Source organism: Hipposideros armiger, unplaced genomic scaffold (genome assembly GCF_001890085.2).
Source record: "Hipposideros armiger isolate ML-2016 unplaced genomic scaffold, ASM189008v1 scaffold_292, whole genome shotgun sequence".
Taxonomy (NCBI): domain Eukaryota; kingdom Metazoa; phylum Chordata; class Mammalia; order Chiroptera; family Hipposideridae; genus Hipposideros; species Hipposideros armiger.
In genome coordinates, this window is record NW_017731642.1 from 1997487 (window position 1) to 2021262 (window position 23776).

General features: G+C 41.9%; 2 protein-coding genes across 9 annotated transcripts in view; both read right to left on the reverse strand.

Annotated features, from left to right (window-relative positions):
• Positions 1-235: 235 nt before the first annotated feature.
• ZBTB24 (zinc finger and BTB domain containing 24) lies at positions 236-19703 on the reverse strand. 8 transcript variants are annotated; one of them, XM_019659001.1, is made up of 8 exons: positions 19519-19703; positions 17874-18853; positions 17370-17423; positions 15298-15465; positions 14577-14660; positions 13818-13901; positions 4080-4161; positions 236-3252 (listed from the first exon to the last, which is right to left on the reverse strand). In XM_019659001.1, exons 2-8 carry the CDS (start codon positions 18823-18825, stop codon positions 2529-2531), a joined length of 2148 nt encoding a protein of 715 aa, XP_019514546.1. In that variant the 5' UTR covers positions 18826-18853; positions 19519-19703; the 3' UTR covers positions 236-2528. The 8 variants fall into 8 exon arrangements, 4 of the variants coding, with proteins under 4 accessions (XP_019514546.1, XP_019514548.1, XP_019514549.1 ...); XR_002125807.1 differs by lacking the exon at positions 236-3252 and adding an exon at positions 10596-10704; XR_002125810.1 differs by lacking the exon at positions 17370-17423 and having other exon boundaries at positions 14577-14655.
• A 763-nt stretch (positions 19704-20466) lies between these two features.
• LOC109391420 (adenylate kinase 9-like) overlaps positions 20467-23776 on the reverse strand; it is a gene marked incomplete at its 5' end in the record, with an annotated part of 24601 nt that continues 21291 nt past the window's right edge. Inside the window, one exon of the mRNA XM_019658972.1 lies at positions 20467-20666. Coding sequence (XP_019514517.1) covers positions 20467-20666 — 200 coding nt within the window. The remainder of the gene's footprint in view (positions 20667-23776) is intronic.

The following is a 23776-nucleotide window of genomic DNA, read 5'->3' on the forward strand; positions in this document are numbered from 1 at the left end:
TGAGAACCTTGTTATTTAACTAGTTGCTCACAACACTTATAACAAAAGAACCAACTGTAGGAGATACAGAGTAGAGCCAGAAAGAGGAATTTCAAGAAACATAGGGGCAAACACAGAATAACTTATTTTGGTAGCAGGAGCTTGAGGCCTCCCAGGTAGCTTTCACTACTGAGAGAAAAACCAAAGATTCACCATCAAAAGTGAAAAGTCATGTCAGTAGCCCAAAAGCATAATATTCTATCAATATTACTTCCTAAGAAGTACAATTTGTATTTCCACACTTGTAAAACAACTTTAAGAACTGTGCAAGTGCAGTACAAAGTGAGTCGTGAAACACTGAGCGAGCAGTTTCTCAGACACAGTAGAAACTTTATGTACATATTTCCTTTGGGTACAGTCACTGAACTTGAAAATGCTGCATTTCATTCAAAGGGGCAGAATGTGTATTTGGAACCCAGAAGAGAGGCTAGATTTATAAAGCTATCATTTTCTTGTTTCCCTCTGACGGCTGGTCAAATAACTCAGAACTCTTCCAGAAGGTATTTTTATGGCTGAGACTGGCTCCCAAGCTAGAAACAGTCAGGCCTGTGCTGTACAACAGGAGCCGCCAGCCACATGTGGCTATTGGGAACTCACACCATGGCTAGTGTGACCAAGGAACCGGGTTTTCATTTGAATATATTTTAAAAACTGACACTCATTTTAGTTACTGAAAAAAGTATGTCTGCAACTACTAGACTATGCAGTTTCTCAACTGTAAAACTGCATGAACTCTAAATATAGATGGTGTTCAGTGAACATTAGCATCCAAAGCAAGTGTGCACTAAGTGTCAAATACATACCAGACTTTGAAGGCTTAGTCTGCAAAAAATTATGTAAAATACCTTAATACATGTTTATATTGATTACATGTTGAAATGATACTATTTGGCAAATAATGGATCAAATAAACTATTTTATTAAGATTAATTTCACCTTTTTGTTTTGATTATGGCTGCTAGAAATTTAAAATTACATATGTGGTTCCCATTAAATTTTTCTTAGTGCAGAGGTAGACTGTCATAAAGCTAGTTAAACTTGACATATAGTCCTGTGATTCCATTTCCTGAATAATTATCCAGCTATCCACACTGAGTACTTAAATATTCATTTACTTGAATACTATTTATCTCTTGGAGAAAACACGGGCCAGCTGGCTTTGAAAAGCTGGTAAAAGCTTTGCATTTTAACAATAAAATTAAAGTACACAGTTTAAATGACTAAGTCAAGAACCTGAAATAATATTTAAAGCATTAACTGTATTTGCAAAAATTATACCTTTGCTCTAGTCAGGTCTGATTTAATATTACTTTGGTTGCTATATATAAGATAAATCATTTTGGAAATTTTGTGAATCATATACAATAAGATACATTTTGGCAAATATGTTAAAAAAATGCTTTCATCTTCTCTCCAACCTGAACAATTCTCTATTACTTTAACCTCCAAACTTAATTTGATTCAGGTGGAAATCAAAGATGCCTAAAATAAGAAAACAAGTACCCTATTAATTTTACGGTAGATTACCCCTACCCTCCACCAGCATTATGTTAATTTACATACTCGTATTCTAGTGCCCACCTTTTTTTCTCAAAAATCCTCCACTAGTTTACTTGAGAGAAAGCAGTCAAGTATTCAATAAAATATGCTGGGCTGGAGAACCTAATCCAAACATAATTTAATTTTTTGACAATTGTTTAAAATAATATGATTATAGACACATGCTGGTTAGTAAGTCTTTGAGGCTCAAAATTACTTTCAAGATTATGAGAAGATATTCACTTTTAAAAATAATGTGTCCATTTTGTAGGATTTAATGTATTTGCAATAAAAATAGATAATAGGTTCCCATCTCCAGAAATTTATCAGACATAATATACAGATCAACATTTTCAGAGGTCAATTAGAATTCAGTAGAGTATATTTAACACAAAATTACATTGAACAAATTTTTTATTCCAGGATAATTAAGAAAGTTCTAACTTCATCGTGAAGATCAAATATCATTGTAGGTAGAGCTCTAGAAGTCTGATTTGTCTTGTGAGGCAATCGTGTTGCCTGTGAGAAATTAGAAAGTGGAACCCACCATTCTACCCAATTCAACATACTTGTAACGGCTTCCTTTGCTCTAAAAAATAAAAAAAATATATAACTGGCAAGGTCAGCAAGACCATAACCTACAGCTGTGAACGTTCAGTATTTACACAAAAGTCTAAATCAATACTCCCAAAGAAAAATTATCCAAGTCTTTATGAGATGTAGTAAATGAAGTGAAAACCGTTCATCAATATTGAAATGCTAAATCCCAATCAGTACAATAGTCAGGACATGATACATACATCTTGCTGCCTGGATGGAAAGCATTATAACCATCAGGTAGCTATCTGTGTAAGCATCTGTGAGTGTTTCAGGAAGACTGACTTCCAGCGCACGATCCAGTTATAGCTGGCTTATGGAGAGGAGGCCAGGAGAGCAAACATGTTCCCAGGTCAGCTTTGCTCCTGGCTCAGTGGTGTGGGCTGGGTCACATGGTGGCTGGGTGGTGGTGGCACAGGCTCTGGTGTCAGCTGCAGGTGCTGAGCCGGATCTGACGCACTTGCTAAGTGGAGCTCCCCTGTTTGCTCTTGATGGGCGTGAAGATGCTCCAAGGTTTCCTTGGAGAGTGTGATTACATGCACTGGCTCAGTCTGTGAGGGCTCCATCTGGCTTTCAATCATATTGAGGCTCTGAATGTGTTCTGTTTGCTCCTGTTGGGCTGAAAGGATTAAATTTTGTAACTGTTCCGGCTGCTGCGTGAGCAGGGTGAGATTAGCAGCTTGGTCTGCGGTCATGTTCTGGGAGCTCTCTGCAGCGACGATGCTGATTCCTTGGCTAGGACCAGGCATGAAATTGATGTTATGTACAGAATCGGTCACAAGAAGCTGAATTTCGGGAGGCTCTCCAGAGGTAGAGAGTTGATATGGCTGTAGGTGAAGGATATTCCTGACCTCCTCACTATTATTGCTGCTGGAAACACTGCTGGCATCTGACGCGTGTTTCTCTTTGCTGTGGGTTTTCAAGTGAGCCTTCAAGTTGTCTAAGCGAGCGAACTGTAGGCTACACTCAGGGCAGCAGAAAGGCTTTTTGCCCGTGTGCAGAATGCAGTGTCTCCTCTTGGCACTGGAGTCAGAGAAGGATTTGCCACATATGCCACAGGAGTATGGCTTTTCTCCTCTGCAAGAAAACATACATTTTCTATTAAAAACAGAAAGATTTATTACTTCCTGATTACTGACGGAGAAGCAGTCAAGAATAGAGGAAAACTAACTAGACTGAGGGTCATAAGTCATGGGTTCTCCTACTAATTTAAGGACTTGAAGTAAGTCACAAGTTCCAAAGGCTTGCTTCTAATCTTAAAACAGAGAAAAAGGTGGGGGTGGTGTCTAAGGGTGGTAGATGGAATTGGGCTAGGCGTGATAAAATTTTATGATTCCCTATTTATTTTAGATAACGAAGTAAATATTTACATATTAAACATACTGTTTTTGTTTTGTTTTAGTTCTCACAGCCAATTTTTTTACTCTAATGGCCAAATAAGTATATACTAATTTCAACATTAAAATTCGAGTAGCCCCTAATTATTGCGTGTCGTAAAAGTCATGATGCATTTTTTCTGTTTTTCTGTTGCAAAAGCGCGTCATGACTTTTCCGACAACCCAATTTTTGTGATGCTGTCAGAAGACCTACTAAATCCAATCTGAAGTAAGCTGTGTGAACAAAAACATTTATTCAGAAAACATTAAATAAGATTTAAGCCCCTAGCCCAAATAAAAATTCAAGAAATAAAATCAAGAATACAAACTTTTGCTGGCTAGAATCAGTTTTTCTGATACTGCCTAAGTGAGGAATTTCTTTATTGAAAAGATTTTGAAAAATAATAAAGTATACATTAAATTCTACAAGAGTAATAATTTGGGGAAAAGCATTACATAGGTAACATATGTCGCCCTACTGAATGCCAAGGCTGAATGAGGACTCCATGGTGAAAAACATATCATTACCTATGGATTCTGATGTGGGTCTGAAGAGAACTCTTTGCTGTAAAAGACTTGCCACAGATTTCACAAGTAAATGGCTTCTCACCTAAAAAAAGGGAAGTATTTAGAAACATACATTCAACACATAATGAAAAGCCAAAATCACCCCATAGTTTCTCAACATAAAAAAAGGCAATACAAGGCTAGCCAAGTAGCTCAGTGGTTAAGAGCTTGCTCAAGAGTGCGAGCTCTGAGCAACAGGGTCACCGGTTCGATTCTCACATGGGCCCTGCTGAGCTGCCAACAGGTGGCAGGATGGCTCAGCTTAAAAAAAAAAAAAAGGCAATACCACTTGAATCCTAAATAAGCATGAATGCATTAAGCACTTACCAAGCACCTACTACATTCCTAAGCACTGTGTGCTAAGTGCCAAGAAGATGCAGAGAAAGTGTAAGGTACGGTTGTTTCCATTACTTAAAAACTGCAACAGGGAGGTAAGTGATTATATGCAGGAAACAAAGGAACACACCACCTTTTCTCCCATATCATCCACCCTCAGAGAAGTTGCACTCACACCTTACACTTGGTTAGGCAGCCCTCCTGACCTTCACAAGGACCTCTGTGCACAAGGGTGACTTATATATTATTCACATTTGTATCTACATTCCAAATGTATCCAGAATCTGACCACTTCTCGCGATCTTCACTGCCACCCCTGGTCCAGGCACTGGCATCTCTCTGCAGCAGCCTCCTAGCGGGTCTCCCCACTTCTGCACCTGCTTCCGTCTTTATGCAGTCAGATCATTTCACACTCCTGGGCAAACACCCTAATGGTCCCCCTCCAGACATAAAAGCCAAAGCCCTGAGCCTACAAGGAATCACAGATCTGTCAGCCCACCCCCAGTAGGATAAACAGTATGACCAAAAGTCAGGTGTTAGAAATGACCGCGTGGTGTGGACAAAGTGAGGATTTACTCTGAAGTGGAGCTAAAAGGTCGGGCCAGGCCACACAGAGCCATAAATTCCTGGCAGAGGACCTGTGGAACTTCTGGGCCTTTTTAGCAGAACGACATGACAAAATCACTAAGAAAATAGACATGGAAATGATGGGGAGGGTGGGCTGGAGGCAGTAGCGCCTGGCAGGAACTCCTTCATAGTCTAGACACGAGGTGCTGAGGTCTGGACCATGAAGTGCAGGAGGCAGGTAGAGAGGAAGGAAAGAAAGATGAAGTGACAGGGCCTGGGTGGCAGTGGGGCCAGAAGAAAGTTGGTTATAGGAGGATCAGACAATGGCAATTAACAGATGGTGCAGAGACACAATATGACTCTTACGGTTCCACCCAGGGGGAGGCCCACAGAAATATTCAAGTAACTCAAGGGTTTCCCTTCTAGACCCTCTTCTCAGCAGTACATGCTGAGACCCCACCCCAACTCTGATGACTTGTAAATTCCCATCCCAGCTCCTTGGGTATCACAGCTGATTTCCCATCACCATCGGTTCAAACCTGGAATAACTTTTTTGAGTAATGGCAGCACCATCCAACCCCTGCCCCAGCCAGGCCCAATAGTTACATGACATTTTCAGTTCACTCTGTGTTCATGTTCAATTGGCAATTCAGTTCCATACATTTTAACTCTGAATGAAAACAGGTTTGTTTTTCTTTAAAAATCACCCATGTTCACTGTAAAAAAAGACTTGAATAATATCAAGAAGTGTGTAAAAAACACTCCAAATTCCCCTCAAGTGAGAGCTAGTTAACACCGCGATGAACATCTTCACAGACATCTCTCTGCGCACATGAGTATGCAATTTTACACCGTGAGATCTGAAGGGGTTCAGAACAGGCCTCCCCGTGGCATGAGGATTGCTTTGAGCTGAAGGCAATCGAGAGCCTGTGGGTTCACGAGAAACTTTTACCTCTCCCTTGAAGAATTTAAATTGGGGCCTTGCCCATAATGAGAACTATTACCAGAAATAGCTTTTTATGATCTGTCTGTAAGGCAGGGAAGACTTCTAATTACTGAATATCTGAGCTTCTGATCATCCTGGGCATGACCTTCCTCCCCTCTGAAGCCCCAAGGCGCCTTACCTCATCCTTAGCTGAGAATGTCATTATCACCCCATTTTCCCTGTCTCTGACTCTCTCATGCATGTGGTGCTCCCATATGTACCTATGTTATTCAAGTTGGTCATTCTCTCTTATAAATCTGTCTCATGTATCTGATTGCTGGACCAGACAAAAAGACCTAGGAAGGTAGAGGAAAGTTCTTCCTCCCTCACAGTTGGCGCTGTGAGCAGGAAGGATACTTCACTGGCTGGGCACAGCTCACCCCGAAGCTGCTGCAGTAGAAGGATCCAGGGGCCTCACGCACGAGCAGGCAAAGGTCAGAGTTATTGTCAAGTCAGACGCCCAGATCTCTATCTGCAGAGTTCAGTGGAAGGAGAGTGGTGTGAGTCTTTCTGCCCCTCCCTTTTTCTAAATTTAGGAGGAGAAAATATAGTTCCTTGGGCTTAGCAACTTTTGATTATTTGTTGTGAGTACTCTCAGTCTTTATTGATCCTTTCCTTCCAGAAAGGAACAATGGTCACTGTTTTGTGTGTTATGTCATTTGTCTTTGAGAGCTTGGTTTTGCCTCTTTGGTCTCTGCCATCCAGCAGGTGTGCTTATCAGAGTGCATTTGGCAGCCAAATAGACTGGGGATTCCATTCCCGGCAGCTGGGTCTCTTTATCTTTTTGTCCCTCAGTGCCAGCTCTCGGGGAAATGTCATGAGGGGACTTTGTCCTCTTAATCTTTATTGCTTGACTGCCTGTAGCATTGAAGGGCTTTTTACTGTCTTAGAGTACTCTGGGAGTGAAATTCCTGGATTTTGTGAGGGCTGCGTTCTTTACACTCTTGTGTGGCCCTTGACTAAGCAATAAAAAGGCTATTGGTTTGAGTCACTATTAAGATGCTACTTGTCAAGGCAAGAGAGAGGGTGGAGCCTTTAAACTGGAAGAACATCTAAATTAGAAAATTTTTAGAGAGCTCTCATCATAACAGCTGTTTTATTGGTACCTATGGGAAAACCAGATTTTAAAAGTGGATACAAAGAAATATAGTCTGGTCTTAAGAATTCCCTTAATAATAAAAAGGGAAAACATCGAATTTGCAGTCTCCAAATTTGCAGTCTCCTCTTCCCCTCACAGGTCTTACAGATGCAAATAAAAACATTTGGTTAATTAAAAAGAGAAAGGGGAGAGGCCAAAGAATTCTTCTCAACAAGGTAGGAATTTTTAAAGGATTATTCAGAAATAGGTGAATAAAGCAAATACTGATAGGGGTGAAACAAAAAGAAAACAGAAAGGACAGTTACAGGACTCGTCCCAGCAGGGTGGAAATCTTTAGATGGTTATTTAAAAAATTGGGATAAATAAAATGGATGTTGAGAGAGCTAAAACAAAGGATTTCCGAGTAATAAACACTACCAATAGCTAAATGGACCACAGCAGCCCCCTGCTGGCCCGCCAACATCAAAGGGCCCCAAACAAATCCCGTGCTTACCTCACTTTGAGAAACTAAAAAAGCTGGAAGGCAGAAATTATAATGAAAAACCTGACCAGCAATCCTTGGGGCAGCAGTTCGGCCAGTTGATCAAGTTAAAGACTGACAAAAGGTCCAGGGTCCCTTGGCTTGACCCTCTGCTAGAGACCCAAAGCCTTTTTACACAAAGTAGGCAATAGGCAGGGAATAGAAAAGAGAAATTTTCAGGTCTCCCTGATATAGGAAATCCATGAACTGTGGTGTCAAAACCCACTGGTGAAATAATATAGAAATATGAAAACTGATAAAATTACAAAGCAGACTTTAAAGAGCCTATAGGTTAATTATTGTTCTTGCTGCTCCTATTTAAATAACAGGCCAGTTTGTTGAAACTAGACTTATTTTACAAATGAATTAGTCTTAATTTAGCTATTTTTGGTAAAAATGGGGGTGATTTTGGAGAAAAGATTATGTTTCAGTAATATACCTTTGTGGATATTAAATAGTGTTGTTTACTGTCTTCTGAAGTCTTGTTCCTACTCGTAAATTGGAATGGATCCTGAATTCTTCTAGTTCCTCCCAATATCTGACTATAACTCTTCAAACTAATGTTTCCAATTTTTTCTCCCACCCTTCTGACTTGGAATCATTGAGAACTAAAAGTGACTTTTCCCCAAACCCATGCAAGCTAAAGTGAGACAACTTGATATAAACTTCAGAGAAATTACCACAATAGCTCATACACGGAGAACCTTCGTGCCTGTTGCAGAAAGATCACTGGAAACATTCAAAGCGCAGACCAGGAAAACCTATGAGATTGTCACTGCCTGACTCCACTCCATCTGAAGATGCTTCAAACCCGACATCTAGAAATCTCAACTGGTTGCTTTCAGAACTCAGAAACTAGGATTAGAGTCTGTTCCAATTTTTAACCATGGATTTTGTTTCCATACACATGCCTCTTCTTAAATACCTGTCTGCCTGCACCATAGGCCTAACTTTGGAAGCCCACCTGCATTACTGTCTCCTGAAGTGAGATATAATTGTTTGACTGAACTGACCTATTTTTTTTTTAATTGGGTAACAGTGTGTTTTTCCAGGACCCATCAGCCCAAGTCAAGTCGTTGTCCTTCAATCTACAATAGTTGTGGAGGGCGCAGCTCAGTTCCAAGTCAAGTTGCCGTTTTCAGTCTAGTTGCAGAGGGCGCAGCCCACCATCCCATGTGGGAATCGAACCAGCAACCTTGTTGTTCAGAGCACACGCTCTAACCTACTGAGCCACCCGGCTGCCCTGAACTGACCTATTTTTAAGACAGGCTCATTTAATGAGATGAGGAACAATCTATCAACCCAACTTCTGGAATGTGAAGCTTCTCAGGAAATTAGGGGCCTTGTCCATAATAGGAGTTATCACCGGAAATCACTTTTTAGAACCTATCTATAGGGCAGGGCAAACTTCTAATTACTGAACACCTGCTATTATCATACCTTCCTCCCTTCTAAAGCCCCAAGGCAACTAACCTCATTCCTTGGCTCAGAATATCATATATAGCTCATTTTCCCTTTATGACGCTGAATTTCTTACGTATGTGGGGTTCCGGTATGTATGTATGTAATTAAACTGGGTTATTTTCTCTTGTTAGTTAACTAGTCTCATGTCTATTACTAGACCAGCTGAAAGAGCCTAAAAGCATAGAGGAAAGTTTCTTGTTTCACCACTTTTGTCCAGTGCATGCTCGTCTGTAATGTCAAATAAAGCCACACCACTATTTTAAAAGACTATGCTGTGTTTCACTTTGTATTCTGTCCAAAATTTACCTAACTAATCTCTTATTGATGGACACTGAGGTATTGAGGTAGTTTTTAAGTTTTTGACATTATAAATAATCCTACTTATGAATATCCTTATGCAAACATCTTTTCACAATTGGGCAGTTTACATTTTGATTCATATTGGCAAGGTTCTTTCCAGAAAGTTCCCAAGTTATATTCCCACCAACAGAACATAAAGTTGCCCATTTCCTCACATATTTGCCAATCTAATGGGTAAAAAGATGTGGACATTTCTTTTTCTTTGATGATTAATGCAATTAACATTGTTTTATATGTTTTGCTGGCCATTCCTATGTCTTCTTCTATGATGTGCCTTTTATGTCTTCTGCTCAGTTTTCTACTGGGGTACTCAGTATTTTGAATATTAACAGTTTGTCATGTTTGCGTGACTACCTTTTTCGCAGACTAAAAATCTCTTAAATACATCTCTTCCTTCCTCGCTGGACCCAATGGCCTTCATCTTTCTTTCCCCAAGAGCCTGCTAACTGGCTCATCCCCAGGGCCCTCCCACTCTGTCCATCCTCTTGGGGCTGCCTGAGTTCTTTTCAATACACAAATCAAAACATGCCTCCTTTCTACCCAAAGGTCTCCCCCTCATCCGCCTTCACCCTTCTCAGCAATCTCACTCTTGCTGTTCACGGTGGCATTTCCTCACTGTGGCCCTCAGATGCTGGCCTCTCACATCCTCAATCTCTGCGTACCCTGTTCCTGTCTGGGAATGCCTCTTCCCACTTCCTCTGTCCATCAGCACTTACTCTGGCTTCAAGATCCAGGTCTTTCCTCTGGGATGCTTTCCCAGATCTTCCCAGGGAAAGTGAATCATTTCTGTCACCATGTTCACACCTCTACTGTGGCTCGTACTGAGCTTCTTACTAGATCACACATAGACTCTGTAAGGGTATGTTACAGTGAGGGGCTCCCAGATCTCACCAAGATGGGGACAAGCAACATTAATGGGTGGTTTGGAAACACACAGTTGAGGAGATTTAGGAAGCTCCCAATCCAAACCAACAAAATGAGGCTGTGAATGAAAGCTGAATTAATTAACAAGATTATGCGTTACCAGGCAGGGCATCTACATGTGAGTGGGAGCCCATTGGGCAGAATTAGTGTTTATCTAACGCCATGCAAGGGACAGGGACACTGGGGGGCTGGGACTGTATTGTGGGGTCAGAGGTCACTCACCAGGCTTCTCCATGGCCTGGGCCAATTCCCTGAACTTGCCCCCAGGTCACCAAGCAATCTTCTGATCACTAACTTGGTTTTCAGGTACACTGATGTCAGGAAGGCAGTACTGTGGGCAATAGAAAGGTGTAGTCCCTTTGTTAAGACATTTGCTGGTTCATTGGTCATGTGATTGGCTGGCTGGCTCGGTTCCTGTAAACCTGACTGGCTCCAGGTACAGGGACAAGATCTGAGCACGAGAACCTGAGCTCAGCGACCTCACTGGCACTGGCCGTCTGCCTGATGCCTTGCCTCAATTTTAAAACACACCCATTTCCCTCACTGAAAATGCCCTCTTAGAGAAAAGAGCATTTCTTACTTATCTCTGACTTCTTGGGTTTTGGCACAGGACACCTAACCCAGAGACAGTTTTGCACTTAAAGAGCTAAGAGACAACAGTCTTGGGTTTTCCATCTGAGTGTGGCCCCACTGTTGCAACTGGTGCTTCCTGCCCTGGCCTGCTCAGCATGACCTGCCACCTAAGGGCTGTTCACGCCCCTATCTGCAGAGGTGAGTGCCAACTCTGCCGGAAGCCTTCTCTTAAACTTTCCACTCTGCCTGGGGACAAGGGAAGTGGCATGTCAACTCCTTTCAACAACACTGTGCACATTTTCTGTGCTAGAGACAGGTGGGTAGTAATCCCTGCACTCAAAGAGTCCAATTTTTTTATGGGTTTGGTTTTTTATTTCTAAGTCATATAAACCACTTCACAGAGCCCCTTTTGCTTCCTTTTTTACCCATCATATATCTTCCATTTTCCTCTTCTGCTTCTCCTCACAGTAGAGAGTGGAGAAGAGTTTGCTGGGATTATGGAGAAAGGACTTCTGTTCCTTTTTGCCCCATTTCAAGGCCTACATCTCACGAAGACCGGAAGTCTCACCAACACCGTATAGTCCAAGGCACCTCAGCTGACCTCCACCGCCACCCTCTCACTAGGCATTCTCTTCACAGCCTCACATGCTACTTACAGGTAGATGTGTAGGCATATAAATTTATCTCTCTGCTTGCATGTCTCCCGTGAAATCCAGACTCAAATATCCAACGGCCTCCTCCACACCTGCACTTGATGTCAAATAGACATCTCAGACCCCACATGTCCAAAATATAACTCTTGATTTGTTGTTCCTGCATCTCCCCGTTTTTCATCCTTTCAGTTTCCTCTGCCTCCCCTTTCTCTCACCCCCCACATCCAATCATGGGCAAATCACGCTGACAGTACCTTCTGAATATATCCAGAAATGGATCATTCGTCACCACTTCCATTGCTGCCACACTGTGCCAAGCCCCTCATCACAACAATAGCCTTCAACGGGTCTTGCCACCCTTCTAATGGGTGCCTGCACCCCTGCCTCATCCCACCCCACATGGTGATTGGAGCGATCCTATTAAAACACTAAGTCATATCATGTCAGTCCTCTTGTTAAAGTCATCTCACTCAGAATCAAACCCAAAGTCTTTACTATGGCCTCCAAAGTTCTTAAGCCTGAGTGGAGACTGGAGTCAACCTGGGAAAATGCCAATTCCAATGCCATACCTCAGGTCAATTCAATCAGGATCTCTGGGGTTTGGATCAGGCCTTTTCTTTTTCAAAGCTTCTCAGGTGACTGCAGTACACAGGTAGGCTGTGAACCCCTGCCTTACACAGATGCCACCGGCCTCTGACATCCACCTACCCGGTTCCTTCCTATCCCCAGTCCCTGGCTCTGCCTTGGCCACTCCTGCCTCCTGGCATTTCTCCTGCATGTCAGCAACTCTCTCGTCTCAGGGTTTTGTGCCTGCTGTCCCCCCTGCCTAGGAAGTTCCTCTCCTGGACAGCCAGTGGCTCGTTCATTCCCCATGGCATTCAGATCATCATCAAAGATGTCACCTCATCAGTGAGGCCCTCCCAGACAAGACCCCACGTAACAGCACAGCTCCCCTTCCTGCACCTGGTCCCCTACAGTTAATTCTTCATCGCACTTACCCTCACCTAACATCTTACAGTTGTCCTTTGTCTTCCCTGTTCCAATGTCAGCCCCTCAAGAGCAGGGGCTTGTGCACCTCATTCACTGCTGTATCCTCAGGTCCTAGAACAGTGCCTGGTACCCAGTAACTGTTCAGTAAATACGTGTTAAGTGGATGAATTAAATTTCACACAAGTTATTTATGATAATGTCTGTAGAAAGACTGTATACAGAGATCCATTTTCATTAAACTCATGCCCTATCAGACATCTATCTATTTTAAGAACACAAATTACTTTAAGGAAAAAAAACTTACATTTTTAAAAAAAGTCCAAAACAGCATAAACCAATCTGATACATAATTCTAGTAGACAATTTTAACAGAATCATTAAATAATTAACCTATTGGGTTGTCAGAAAAGTCATGACACATTTTTGCAATGAAAAACATAGAAAAAATACATCATGACTTTTCCAACAACCCAATATATTATTAAGAGTATTTTTCTTAGAAAATCTAACAGGTTTATTTATTTATTTATTTTTTAATTTTTTTTTTTTTTTTCGCTGAGCTATCCTGCCACCTGTTGGCATCTCAGCTTGGGCCAGGACTTGAACTGCTGTTGCTCAGAGCTCACACTCTTGAGCGAGCTCTTAACCAACTGAGCCACTCGGCCAGCCCCTAACAAGTTTATTTTTAAGTGCTCCTTTCTCCAAGGTCTAAAAGGTCCACATGTTTACTTTTCTGATCTCAAATGCAAGAATTTGACCTGCCCTAATCAATCCTCTTCCTCTTTAACCCTGAAGCTCGTTTTTCTGGAGGTGGCAATGCTTAAGCTATAAGTACTGGTTCCAGGACAGAAAGTGGAAAGTCCTCAAGTGCCCATGTTACCTTGCTGTTTGTTTCATTTTGCTTCCCTTTCTAAAAGAGTTATCTTGTACTCTTCAATGCTGAAGTAAAATACAGAACCAGACTCAGACTTGTACTACTTTGTGTATTGGATAAATTCCCCTGTATGAACAGTGCTCAGTAAGTAATCTCCGTTTTGCTAATCTACAGAAATGTAATTTCCCACAGATGTTGACAGCATTCTGCCTCAGACTTTTAAATGATCTACTTATAAAATTCCCACCCAATTTACAATAAGCGCAGTCTGAGGAGGGGACTCCAAGTACTTCATTCCTCACTCTCCTGAAAACAGGAAGTACACTAGAAAGGAAGGATGCGGTCGAGTTTTACCTGTGTGTGTTCGTAGATGTTTCTTTAGCTGAGACACGTCCATGAATTTGCGATGGCAGTGGTTGCATTCCGGTAATGAGTGGCCTTGTCGCAACAATAAAAAAAGTGTCAGTGCATATATGCTCTCCCTGCATTTCTTCAGTGATTTGTGTTAAAGCACTTCCCTGAAAAATAATCACTTTAAATATGGTACTTTAATAGAAACAACAATATATATTTTTAATAATTTGGTAACAGTTAGTATTTTCCTATGCATTTCAACTTCCAGCTTCCCGAAGACAGCTGTAAGAGAGCTCCTTAAATATAATCTCCTTTTTCCCTTGAAACACTGGTATGGCTGTGGCCAGTTAATCTCAAGTGATGCTTCCAACCCCCCATTCATGTCTTATCAGTTGGCAGGAAAGAAAAAAGGCCAATGGGTGGAGCCAGGTTGCAGACAGCCTGGACAGACAGCTATAGGGTGGTGACATCTCTGTCACCACTAACAACCAATCCACTGACACCCTCTTGGTCAAACAGCACTTTGGGAGACACCAATTCTGTATGGTTTGTGTGTGTGGCACCAAAATTGTAGTATAAAATTAAATACAAATCACATGGTAGTGAGAATAATACAAGCACATCTAATTTAGGTTGCTTTTTAAGACTTTTCCCTAAATACTCACTTATCTTCCACAATATAAACCTAATGTTTCAGAAATAATTTGTATTTGCCATTTCTCCCCCCTCACCAGTCCAAATTTTCTCATTTTATTGTACCTGTATGAACTCGGTAATGGCTCTTTAGTTGTCTTTTCTGGCTGAAATATTTTCCACACTGATCACAGGTAAAAGACTTCTGTCCTGCCAATAAAAAACAAAACACTAAAACATGCAAACAGTATAAAGACCTGGAATGCTCACCATTTTCTATGAATGATACAAGTGACTTGTCTATAAACCTAATGTAATGCCTTCAGAGTCTACCACAGTAACATAACTGTGCAAAGGTTTGTAAGGCAATAGGGAGTGGTAGAGACTGAGGTAGAACTGGGGAATTTAAGTTTCCCCCAAAGGCATCCAAAGTAAAATACAGTAATGCCTTGGTTTGTGAGCATAATGCATTCCTCAAACAAACTACTATTCATTGCAAGACATTTCTCGTTTACCATGTTAAAATGTATTAGAAATGTTTGGTCTTCTTGCGGAACACTCGCAAACCAAGTTACTTGCAATCCAAGGTTTTACTGTAATTCTAAACTGTGGTGGTTAAACAAAACTCATTTGCACACTGAACTCTTAGCAGCCAGTTTATAAGCCCTACTTTAAGACTCAATGCAGAACTCTTAAGCTACGTTCTGACAGATGCATAATTCTACCTTTCAATGATACCATATGGGAAATGACACCAGGCTGAGAAGAGACCATCTAGATCACGACAACACCCACCCCAGGAATGGGAACCTGGTAGCGGTTGGCCCTCCGGTGCAAGCCCGGCTACCTGAGTGCAGGCTCATGTGCTCCAGCAGCGAGTGCTTGGTGGTGAGAGCCTTGCTACACACGGTGCAGGTGTATGGCCGCTCGCCTGTGTGTATCCGGGTATGGACTTGCAGGGAGTGCTTCTGGGTAAAGCCTTTTCCACACTCATTACACTTGAAAGGTCGCTCCCCTGGAATAAGAGCCCCAGAAAATTGGCGTAAGCAAGAATCTGCACATCTTTTTTCCTCCCAAATTAAAATGACAATAAAGGGATGCCTCTTAAAAAGCACACATCCAAAAGACCAATGAACAGGAGGGTAAGCATCAGCAATAAAATTTTGCAAGCTGGAGCTGATAAATCTGATGCCAGCAGCGAGGAGTGCTAAGATACAACCTGAGTTTTAAGACAGAGCCTCCATAAAGTTCAGGAATTTATGACATGTTATCTCTGAAAATTGGGGTAAGGAGGGTAAATGACAGTTTGTTTCAAAGGTAGTTTGACCCATCAGATCCAGTTTCCTATTCCGGAGCCAGGAGACTGGCCCTCTCCCCAGTAGAAGATGGAGACTGTTCTCTGTAGAGGGTAAAACAAAAGTCTCTGAACTAGGGATTTCCGGATTAGAGGTCTCCCAGCACAGTGGAGTGGGACAACCACTTGGAAAGCAGGTCAGTTTTTTTTTGAGACTCCTCCCAGCCTCTCCCCGTTCCTGCTCTAGACACTGGCAGCCAGGCCTATAGCCTTCAGGTGGTAGAGTGGAGAATCTTCACCTGGAATGTGAGGGCACTCAAGGTAAGAGAACATCAGCAAGGAGGTGGGGGCCAGCCACGCCACCCATTGCAAGGCCAGTGTCTACAGGCTCTCTCCACACCCAAGAGTCTCCAGTAACTTTTAGGAAGCCATTTTTACATGATTATGATTTTTTTTTTTTTTAGGTCACCATTCAAGGAAGGCCTCTAATCTGTTTCAACCTACCTTTGAAACAAATGCCCAAACAAGCAAGAAGGGAAAAGGCAACTTGCAGAAAACAGAAACTGCCCAAGGTGAAGGAAGTATTAAAAACTAACAAATAAGTAAATGTTATTAACATGCTCACAGAGGTAAGATATTAAATTGTGAAACAAAAAAAGAATTCTAATAAAAAAATAATGTAGAGAAAAAAAAGATTACCTACAAGTAAAAAAAAATAAGAGTAGAAATAGAAAAACTATAAAGGCTGAAAGAATAACTGTAAATCTCCCAAAAAGTAGACCAAAAAGTGATGGAAAATAGGAAAGAAAAGATAAGGAAGTTAAAGGATAGGTCCAGCAGGTTCAACAACCAAATAGCAGGAGTTCCAGAAAAAGCGGGCAGAGAAAACAGAGGAGAGAAATCATCTATGAAATAATTCAAGAAAACTTTCTGGACCTGAAAGACATGAGTTTCCAGACTGTATGGATCTACTGGTATCCACCTAATGAAAGAAAACAGATCCACACTAAAGCGATTCACTGCAAAATTTCAGAATGCTGGGGGCAAAGAGGAAGATCCTATATACTATTTTCCTCGACAAATCTTGTAGAACTAGTTAACTCTTTAAACTGTGCTCTATTACAGTTCAACAAATATTTCTCAAGCACCTACTTTGTTCAAAGAACAAGAATTCAGGGTTCTCACCTATCTTTTAAAAACCACAAAGGCTCCAGACAAATAAATTAGAAGCTCTGGGGTTGGGGCCCAGGCACTGGCAAGTTTTAGAAGTTCCCTAGGTGATTCTAAGGAGCAGCCAGGTTCAGAACCTGTGCTAGATGCTGGGTCAGATGACAGCAAGCTGCCGGATGACCGAAGGCTTAAGCATCAGCCCCTGTATGTAAGCTTACAAATAAGTTGAAGAGTATTTAAGTGGTAGGTAACTACAATTGATCCCAAAGCAGAATGAATTAAGTACTTAAGAGAGTATTCAAAGGAGGAAGGGATTCTGGACAGGGCTGCACTATCCAATATGGTAGTCAATGAAATTATTTAAAATAAAAACTTCAGTTCCTCAGTCACACTCACCACATGTCAAGCTCAAAATCTACTGTGGCTAGTGGCTACCACACTGGACAGCACTATACCTGATGACGATGACATGTCCATCATCAAAGAAGAGTCTCTTGGCCAGCGCTGGGCTAGAGGGACCAAAAAGAAACCATTTACAGCTAGAAGGTTGAGTGAGAAAGCTGTCCAGACAGGCCTGGGTAAAAGCATAGCTTTGGTCAAGATGAGGAATGTTCAAGAGTTAGAAAGCAGAATAAATCTGGCTAAGAGCTTGAATTATAGCCTTGAACCAACAACTCCAAAGAAGAAGAGGGATTCTGGAATCCAGCTACCTGGCTTCAGCTCTGTCACTAAATGGATGACCTGGGCAAGTTACTCAGGCTTTCTAGGACTTGGTCTTTTTGTTTGTGCAATGTGGATAATATTACCTATGTCACACGACTGTAGTGAGGATGAAATGCACTAACATGTATAAACGCTTTATTACAATGTCTTCACCTAGAAATTGCACAATAAATGAAAGCTATTATTATCATTACTGCTCCAAAACACATTCCAATACACTGTGAAAGCATAATTACCCGTGTGGCTCCTCTGGTGGATTGCTAAAAAGTGATTGTACTTGAAGACTTTGCCACAGTCTTTACAACGGGCCTCAGGGCCGACGGGGCGCTTTCTCCTTCCACAGACCCTCTTGGCGGAACTCTGGTCATCTTCATCCCCAACAAGTTTGTAATCTTTAAGTTTGATGGATCTCTGAATCCTCCGCTTGCTGAACCGAGTCTGGTGGTCCTGTCCATCCTGGGTCTTAGGATCACAGTTCTCATCTTTTTCAGTGGGCATTCCTTCCTCTCTTCCTGGCTCACAAGCAGGCTCAGGTTCTTCCATTTCTTTTGCTGGAATCTGTTCATTCAGTACCCCATTGTCTACCTCTTTCACCCCAAAATTTTGTCTATTCTGAACTGAATTGTTCACTCTCAGCTGTATTTCTTCCTCTGCAGCCAGTTCTGATTTTCCCTCCTGCAAATTGTTGACTTTTCTTGGTCTTCCCCGTTTCCGCTTTGGAGGATCATTTTTCTTATTAGAAATAACAACCACTGGAGCACCAGCGGCGTTCAAAGTCGCTGGCTTTGGGGAGCTATGGTTATTTTGAAAGTCTGTGTAAGCCTTTACCAGGTCATAGACTTTTAAGAACTGAGCAGTAGCTAGAATTTGTTCTGTACTTTTCTCACTGGCCTGGAGACAGCCTGTGTAAATAAATTCCAGCAGGATACCAAATGTATCGGCTACCATGCCTTCCAGCATATAAATGGATTGGCCAATCTCACCCTCTTCAGCAAACATCATGGAGAAGTATTCGCTACTGGCAGCCAGTAAGGCTTTGTGGGCCCGGAAATGCACATTCTCCACGATTAAAGTAATGTCACAGAGAAAGCCTTTCTTCCTCTGATCCTCAAAACTGGCCAGGACAGTGTCACTGTGCGTGTCTGAGTGTACAACAAACTGCCCAGAAGGCTCTGATGTTTCTGCCATTTTCTTTAGAAGCCAAGAAGGATTAAGCCTGAAATAAGAAAAGGATTGAAAAGGAGTAAGCGTTGTTTAATAAAGTTAATCCCAGTCCGTATGAACCTACTATTCACTACACACTGTTAACTGAAATGTGCCACTTATCACTTCAAAAAATATATCTAAAACTTGGCTTTGGGTTCTCATCCCTGTTGTACCATTACCTAGCTGGGTGAATTTCCAACACCCATGCTACCTCTCAGGGTCTATTTTCTCCTCTGCAAAATGAAGGTATTGGGACCAACCATCCTTAAAGACCTTCCCAGCACTAACTTTCCATAGTTGTACAAATATCAGAATGCGAACTAACATCTCGATTTCATATATTATTAGCCATTTTGTTCTGTGAAAACAAATATGAAAAGGGCGAAGAAAATGTACACGTGTGAAGTGAATTTTGGGGTAGCCGCAATTAAATAACGTAGGGCGCACGGGGCCTCGCTTTGGAAGGGCGGCGTGGATCGTCCACAGCTGGCGCGCGCGCGCGCGCGCGCGGGGCGGCGAGCTGACGATTCCCGGAGCCTGGGGCCCTCTGAGCTGGGAGCGGGGCGCGGGGGAGGCCCTCACCTCCCGGTCCGGACCGGGAAGCAGAACGCTGGGGAGGGGCCGATGCGGCCGCGGGTCCCGCACCCACCGACAGTGGGTCCGGAGCGGACCTACCTCTCCGGGGGAGCGGGGGGGGGGCCCGGCGAGGTCCGGATCGCGGCCGGCCCACCCAGCGGCCTGGCGGGCGCACCCGCGCCGGGCCCTCCCTGGTCTTCAGCTCTGCTGGGCCTGACGCTGGGGTTCCTGCGCCGCCCTGACTTCAGCTCTTTGACCGCCACCGGCACAGCGCCTGCCAACCCGGAAGCAGCGGCATTAGAAGCCGCCTGCGCGAGGACGCCGGACCACGTGGCCCTCGGAGACCACCCCCGGCGGGGCGGGGCGGGGCCTCAGGTCCCTGGCGGAGCCACCAGGGGAGCCCGGGAGGGTCTAGTGTTTGCAGTGAATTGGGGGAAATGGACAGGAATGGTGTTGTCACTCTGCAGTTGTGTAAGTTTTATATCACTTGGGACGCCTAAGCTCACATTAAGATCTCAAATGTGTGACGATTGAATGAAATCGCCTTTACATTCTTCTCCTTTTCCTCCCCCTCTTCTTCCTCCTCTTCCTCCTTCTTCATCATCATCTAATGCTAATATGATAAATATTATTTGACTCCTAAATGTTTCTCACATCTGCCCTCCCCTTTCCTCCCCACTTCCAATGCATTTAGTCCAAAGGAGTGAAGAGAGCTCGCAAGTGAGACAGATCTGGGTACTGAGTGACCTTGGGCAAGTTACTTAATCTCTCAACTTTGTTTACCTTGTCTGTAAAATGGAGATATTGTTAACAATAGTGCCAACTAGGTTGCGTTTCTGTGGGGTAAACGAAATTAAGTATTTAATGAGCTTAGTAAGTGCCTGGTTTAATTCCTGTGTAGTATGATTACAATGATTATTCTTCAGACTTGCATCATTTTTCTTCCATAGACTATCAACGATTTCTAACCAGTCTTAGTTGCAGTGTTGTTCTCTCCAATACACAGAAGTATGAGAGATCTAAGTACAAATCACATCCAGACTGGAGTCATTGTCCTGCTACCATTGTGGCTCCTGTGTACCCTCCTGATAAAGACTTCTTGACATAGTCTACAAGCTCCGCCCAGATCCAGTCCCGTCCTACTTTCCTCTCCAACCCTTGCAGCATTTTCTCTCTCAATCTGTGTTTCACCAATTCCTTCATACCCCCAACAAACACTTCTAGATCCCGAGCATGCCATTTATCACCTTCAAGTTTTTCAAACTGGAGGTATAACTACCAGCCTGGCACTTAAACATTTTTTAAATTTTAAAAATTTTACTAGTTTTTATTAAAATTAGTCCCTTCTCTTAGGTTTCCCCTTTGTCTTGAATTGCCTCTAAACCCCAGGATTTGAGGGGATCTAGTGGGATGGGGGAGGGGAGGCTCTGCCTGACTTCTGCACACCAGCAGGAAGTCAGTCTGAGGAGTTGACTGCACCACTGTGTCTCACTGCCACAAGTATAGCAATAAAACACAGGTTCTCCACAGAGCTTCAGTATAACAACTGAAGATGTCTGAGTGCCAAGTTAATTCAGGTATTTCCACTCCCTTGTTCAGTCATTGCTCACTAGAGCACAAGCTCTGTGAGGGAAGGCAGGGTCTGGAGGATCTTCCAGCATCAGCCAGTCGACCTTTCTTCAAGGCAATTTTGTTTAGGACCCATGTTGACTTGTCTTGAAATTGTTGGTTTTGGTTAAGGCCATCTGGTCTACCATCAACAACTCTTCATAACTTTAAATCTTGCAGAGAAGGGTTTGGGGTTCCAGTCATTCATTCAAAATATATTTATTCAGTGCCTACTAAGTACCAGGAATGTGTCAGGTGCTAGAGATACAGCAACGGGCAAAGTCCTTGCCCTCATGAGGCTTTTCCACTCTTCTATGGGAAGAAAGGACAAAACTACAAGTAAACAAATAAATAATTTCATTTCAGAAAGTGTTAAGTTTTATAAGGAGTGGTGATAGAGACTGATGGGGAAGTGAAGTCAAGATAGGGTTACATTTGAGCTGAGATCTAAATGATATGGAACCAGCTGTGTGAAGATCTGGAATAAGAATGTTCCAGACAAAGGAAAAGCAAGCATAAAGGCTCTAAGACTGGAAATGAGCTTGGTATTTTTGAGGGACAGAAAGGCCTGTGTGGCTGGAGCACTGTGAATGAGGTGGAGAATGGCAGGAGATGGATTGGAAGTAAGTTGGCCAGATTTGCAAATAAAAACACAGGGTATCCAGTAAAATTTGAGTTTCAGATAAACAATGAATGTATCATGGGACATTCTTATACTATAAAAAATTCATGCAATTATCTGAAATTCAACAGAGCATCCTGTGTTTTATCGGACAACCCTCATGGAAAGGATGCCTAATTCCGACAATATGGGCAGTTAAGATTATGAAAAACTTTTCCACTACAAGATAGCTAGAAATGCCAACAGAAAATGCATAACTGAGCTTAAAGGAAAGTAAAGAAAATCTCAGGTAACAAAAAATAGAATTAAAATTATAGTAGTAAGCTAACCTCAGAGCCATGGAAATCCTAGGGGCCATGGGAATTTTATAAAACCAGGACCTAGAGGCTTAGGCTGTAATAGATAAACTGGGACCAGGAGACAAGGCGCTCACAAAAGCCTTTCGTGTGTGTGAAGTAGGGAGCTGAAACACAGAACTCAGGCTCCTCAAAAGGGTTACAATCTCCATGAAAGGGTGGGTTAGAAAAAAATTTGCTTGCTCTCAAAGGAAGATAGCAAGAAAACGTATCTTCCTTGGCCTAGGCTCTAGGTGAGGAATAAAAGCCTCCACTGAAAATTTGTGACCCGTCAAAATTTTAAAAATAATTACCCCCCTCAAAATTCTCCTAGAAATTAAAATGTAACCAATGACATTTAAAATTCAATGGATAACATTTTGATACAGTTTATACATAACCACACAAAAAAACCCCATGGACAGATTAAACAGTTGAGGAGAGAATTTATGATTTAGAAGATAGATCTGAAGAAATTGCCCAGAAAGCTAGTCTGAAATAGAGATGGAAAGTATGGAAAGGATGTTGAGTGATATAAAGAACAGAATGAAAGTGATTTATCATATAATCTAATTGTAATTCTAGGTGCAGACTAGTGAGAATGAGAGAAACAATATTTAAAGATAATGATGAGAATTTTCCAGAATTGGTACAAAACACAAATCTACAGATTTAGGAAGCACAACAAATTTCAAGAAGGCTAAACAAACAAAAAAATAATCCACAGCTAGATACATTGTAGTCAAACTGCAAAACATCAAAGATAAAAAGATCTTAATAGAATGCAGAAAGAAAATACTAATTACCTCTAAAGGGAACCCAGTTACACTTATAGCTAACTTCTAAACAGCAACAGTGAATGGTATTTTCAAAATTCACCAATTTTTAAATCCAGACAATGAAAGGAGTAAACAAAATTCAGTTTTTCAATTTTTCAATTTTAAATATTATGTTCACAGCAAAATTGAGCAAAACTGCAGAGAGTTCCCATATACCTTCTGCCCCACATATGCACAGTCTCCCCTACTATCAACCTTTAGCATCAGAGAGGTACATTTGTTATACAACTGTTGAACTATAATAAATACATTGACACAGCATTACCCCCCAAAGTCTATAGTGTACATTAGGGTTCACTTTTGGTGTCATACATTTTATGGGTTTGGACAAATGTATAATGGCATATATGCACCATTACAGAATAGTTTCACTGTCCTAAAAATCCTCTGTGCTCTACCTCTTTCCCTGCTAACCCTTGGAAACCATTGATCGTTTTACTGTCTCCATAGTTTTGTCTTTCCTAGACTGTCATATAGTTGGAATCATACAGTATGTATGATTGGCTTTTCAGATTGGCTTCTTTTACTTAGTAATATGCATTTAAGGTTCTTCCATGTCTTTTCATGGCTTGGTAGTTTGTTTCTTTGTAGTGTTAAATAATATTCCATTGTCTGGATGTACCACAGTTTATCCATTCACCTAATGAAAGACATCTTACTTGCTTCCAAGTTTTGGCAATTATGAGTAGAGCTGCTATAAGTACCTTTGTGCACGTTTTAGTGTGTACATATTTTCAACTCATTTAGGTAAATACCAATGAGTATTATTTATGGATCATATGGTAAGAATATGTTTAGTCTTGTAAAAAACTGTCAAGGTGTTTTCCACAGTGACTGTACCATTTTGCATTTCCACTAGTAATGAATCAGAGTTCCTGTTGTTCCTGATCCTTTCTGGCATTTAGTGTTGTTGGTGTTTTCGATTTGGGCCATTCTGATAAACATGTAGTGGT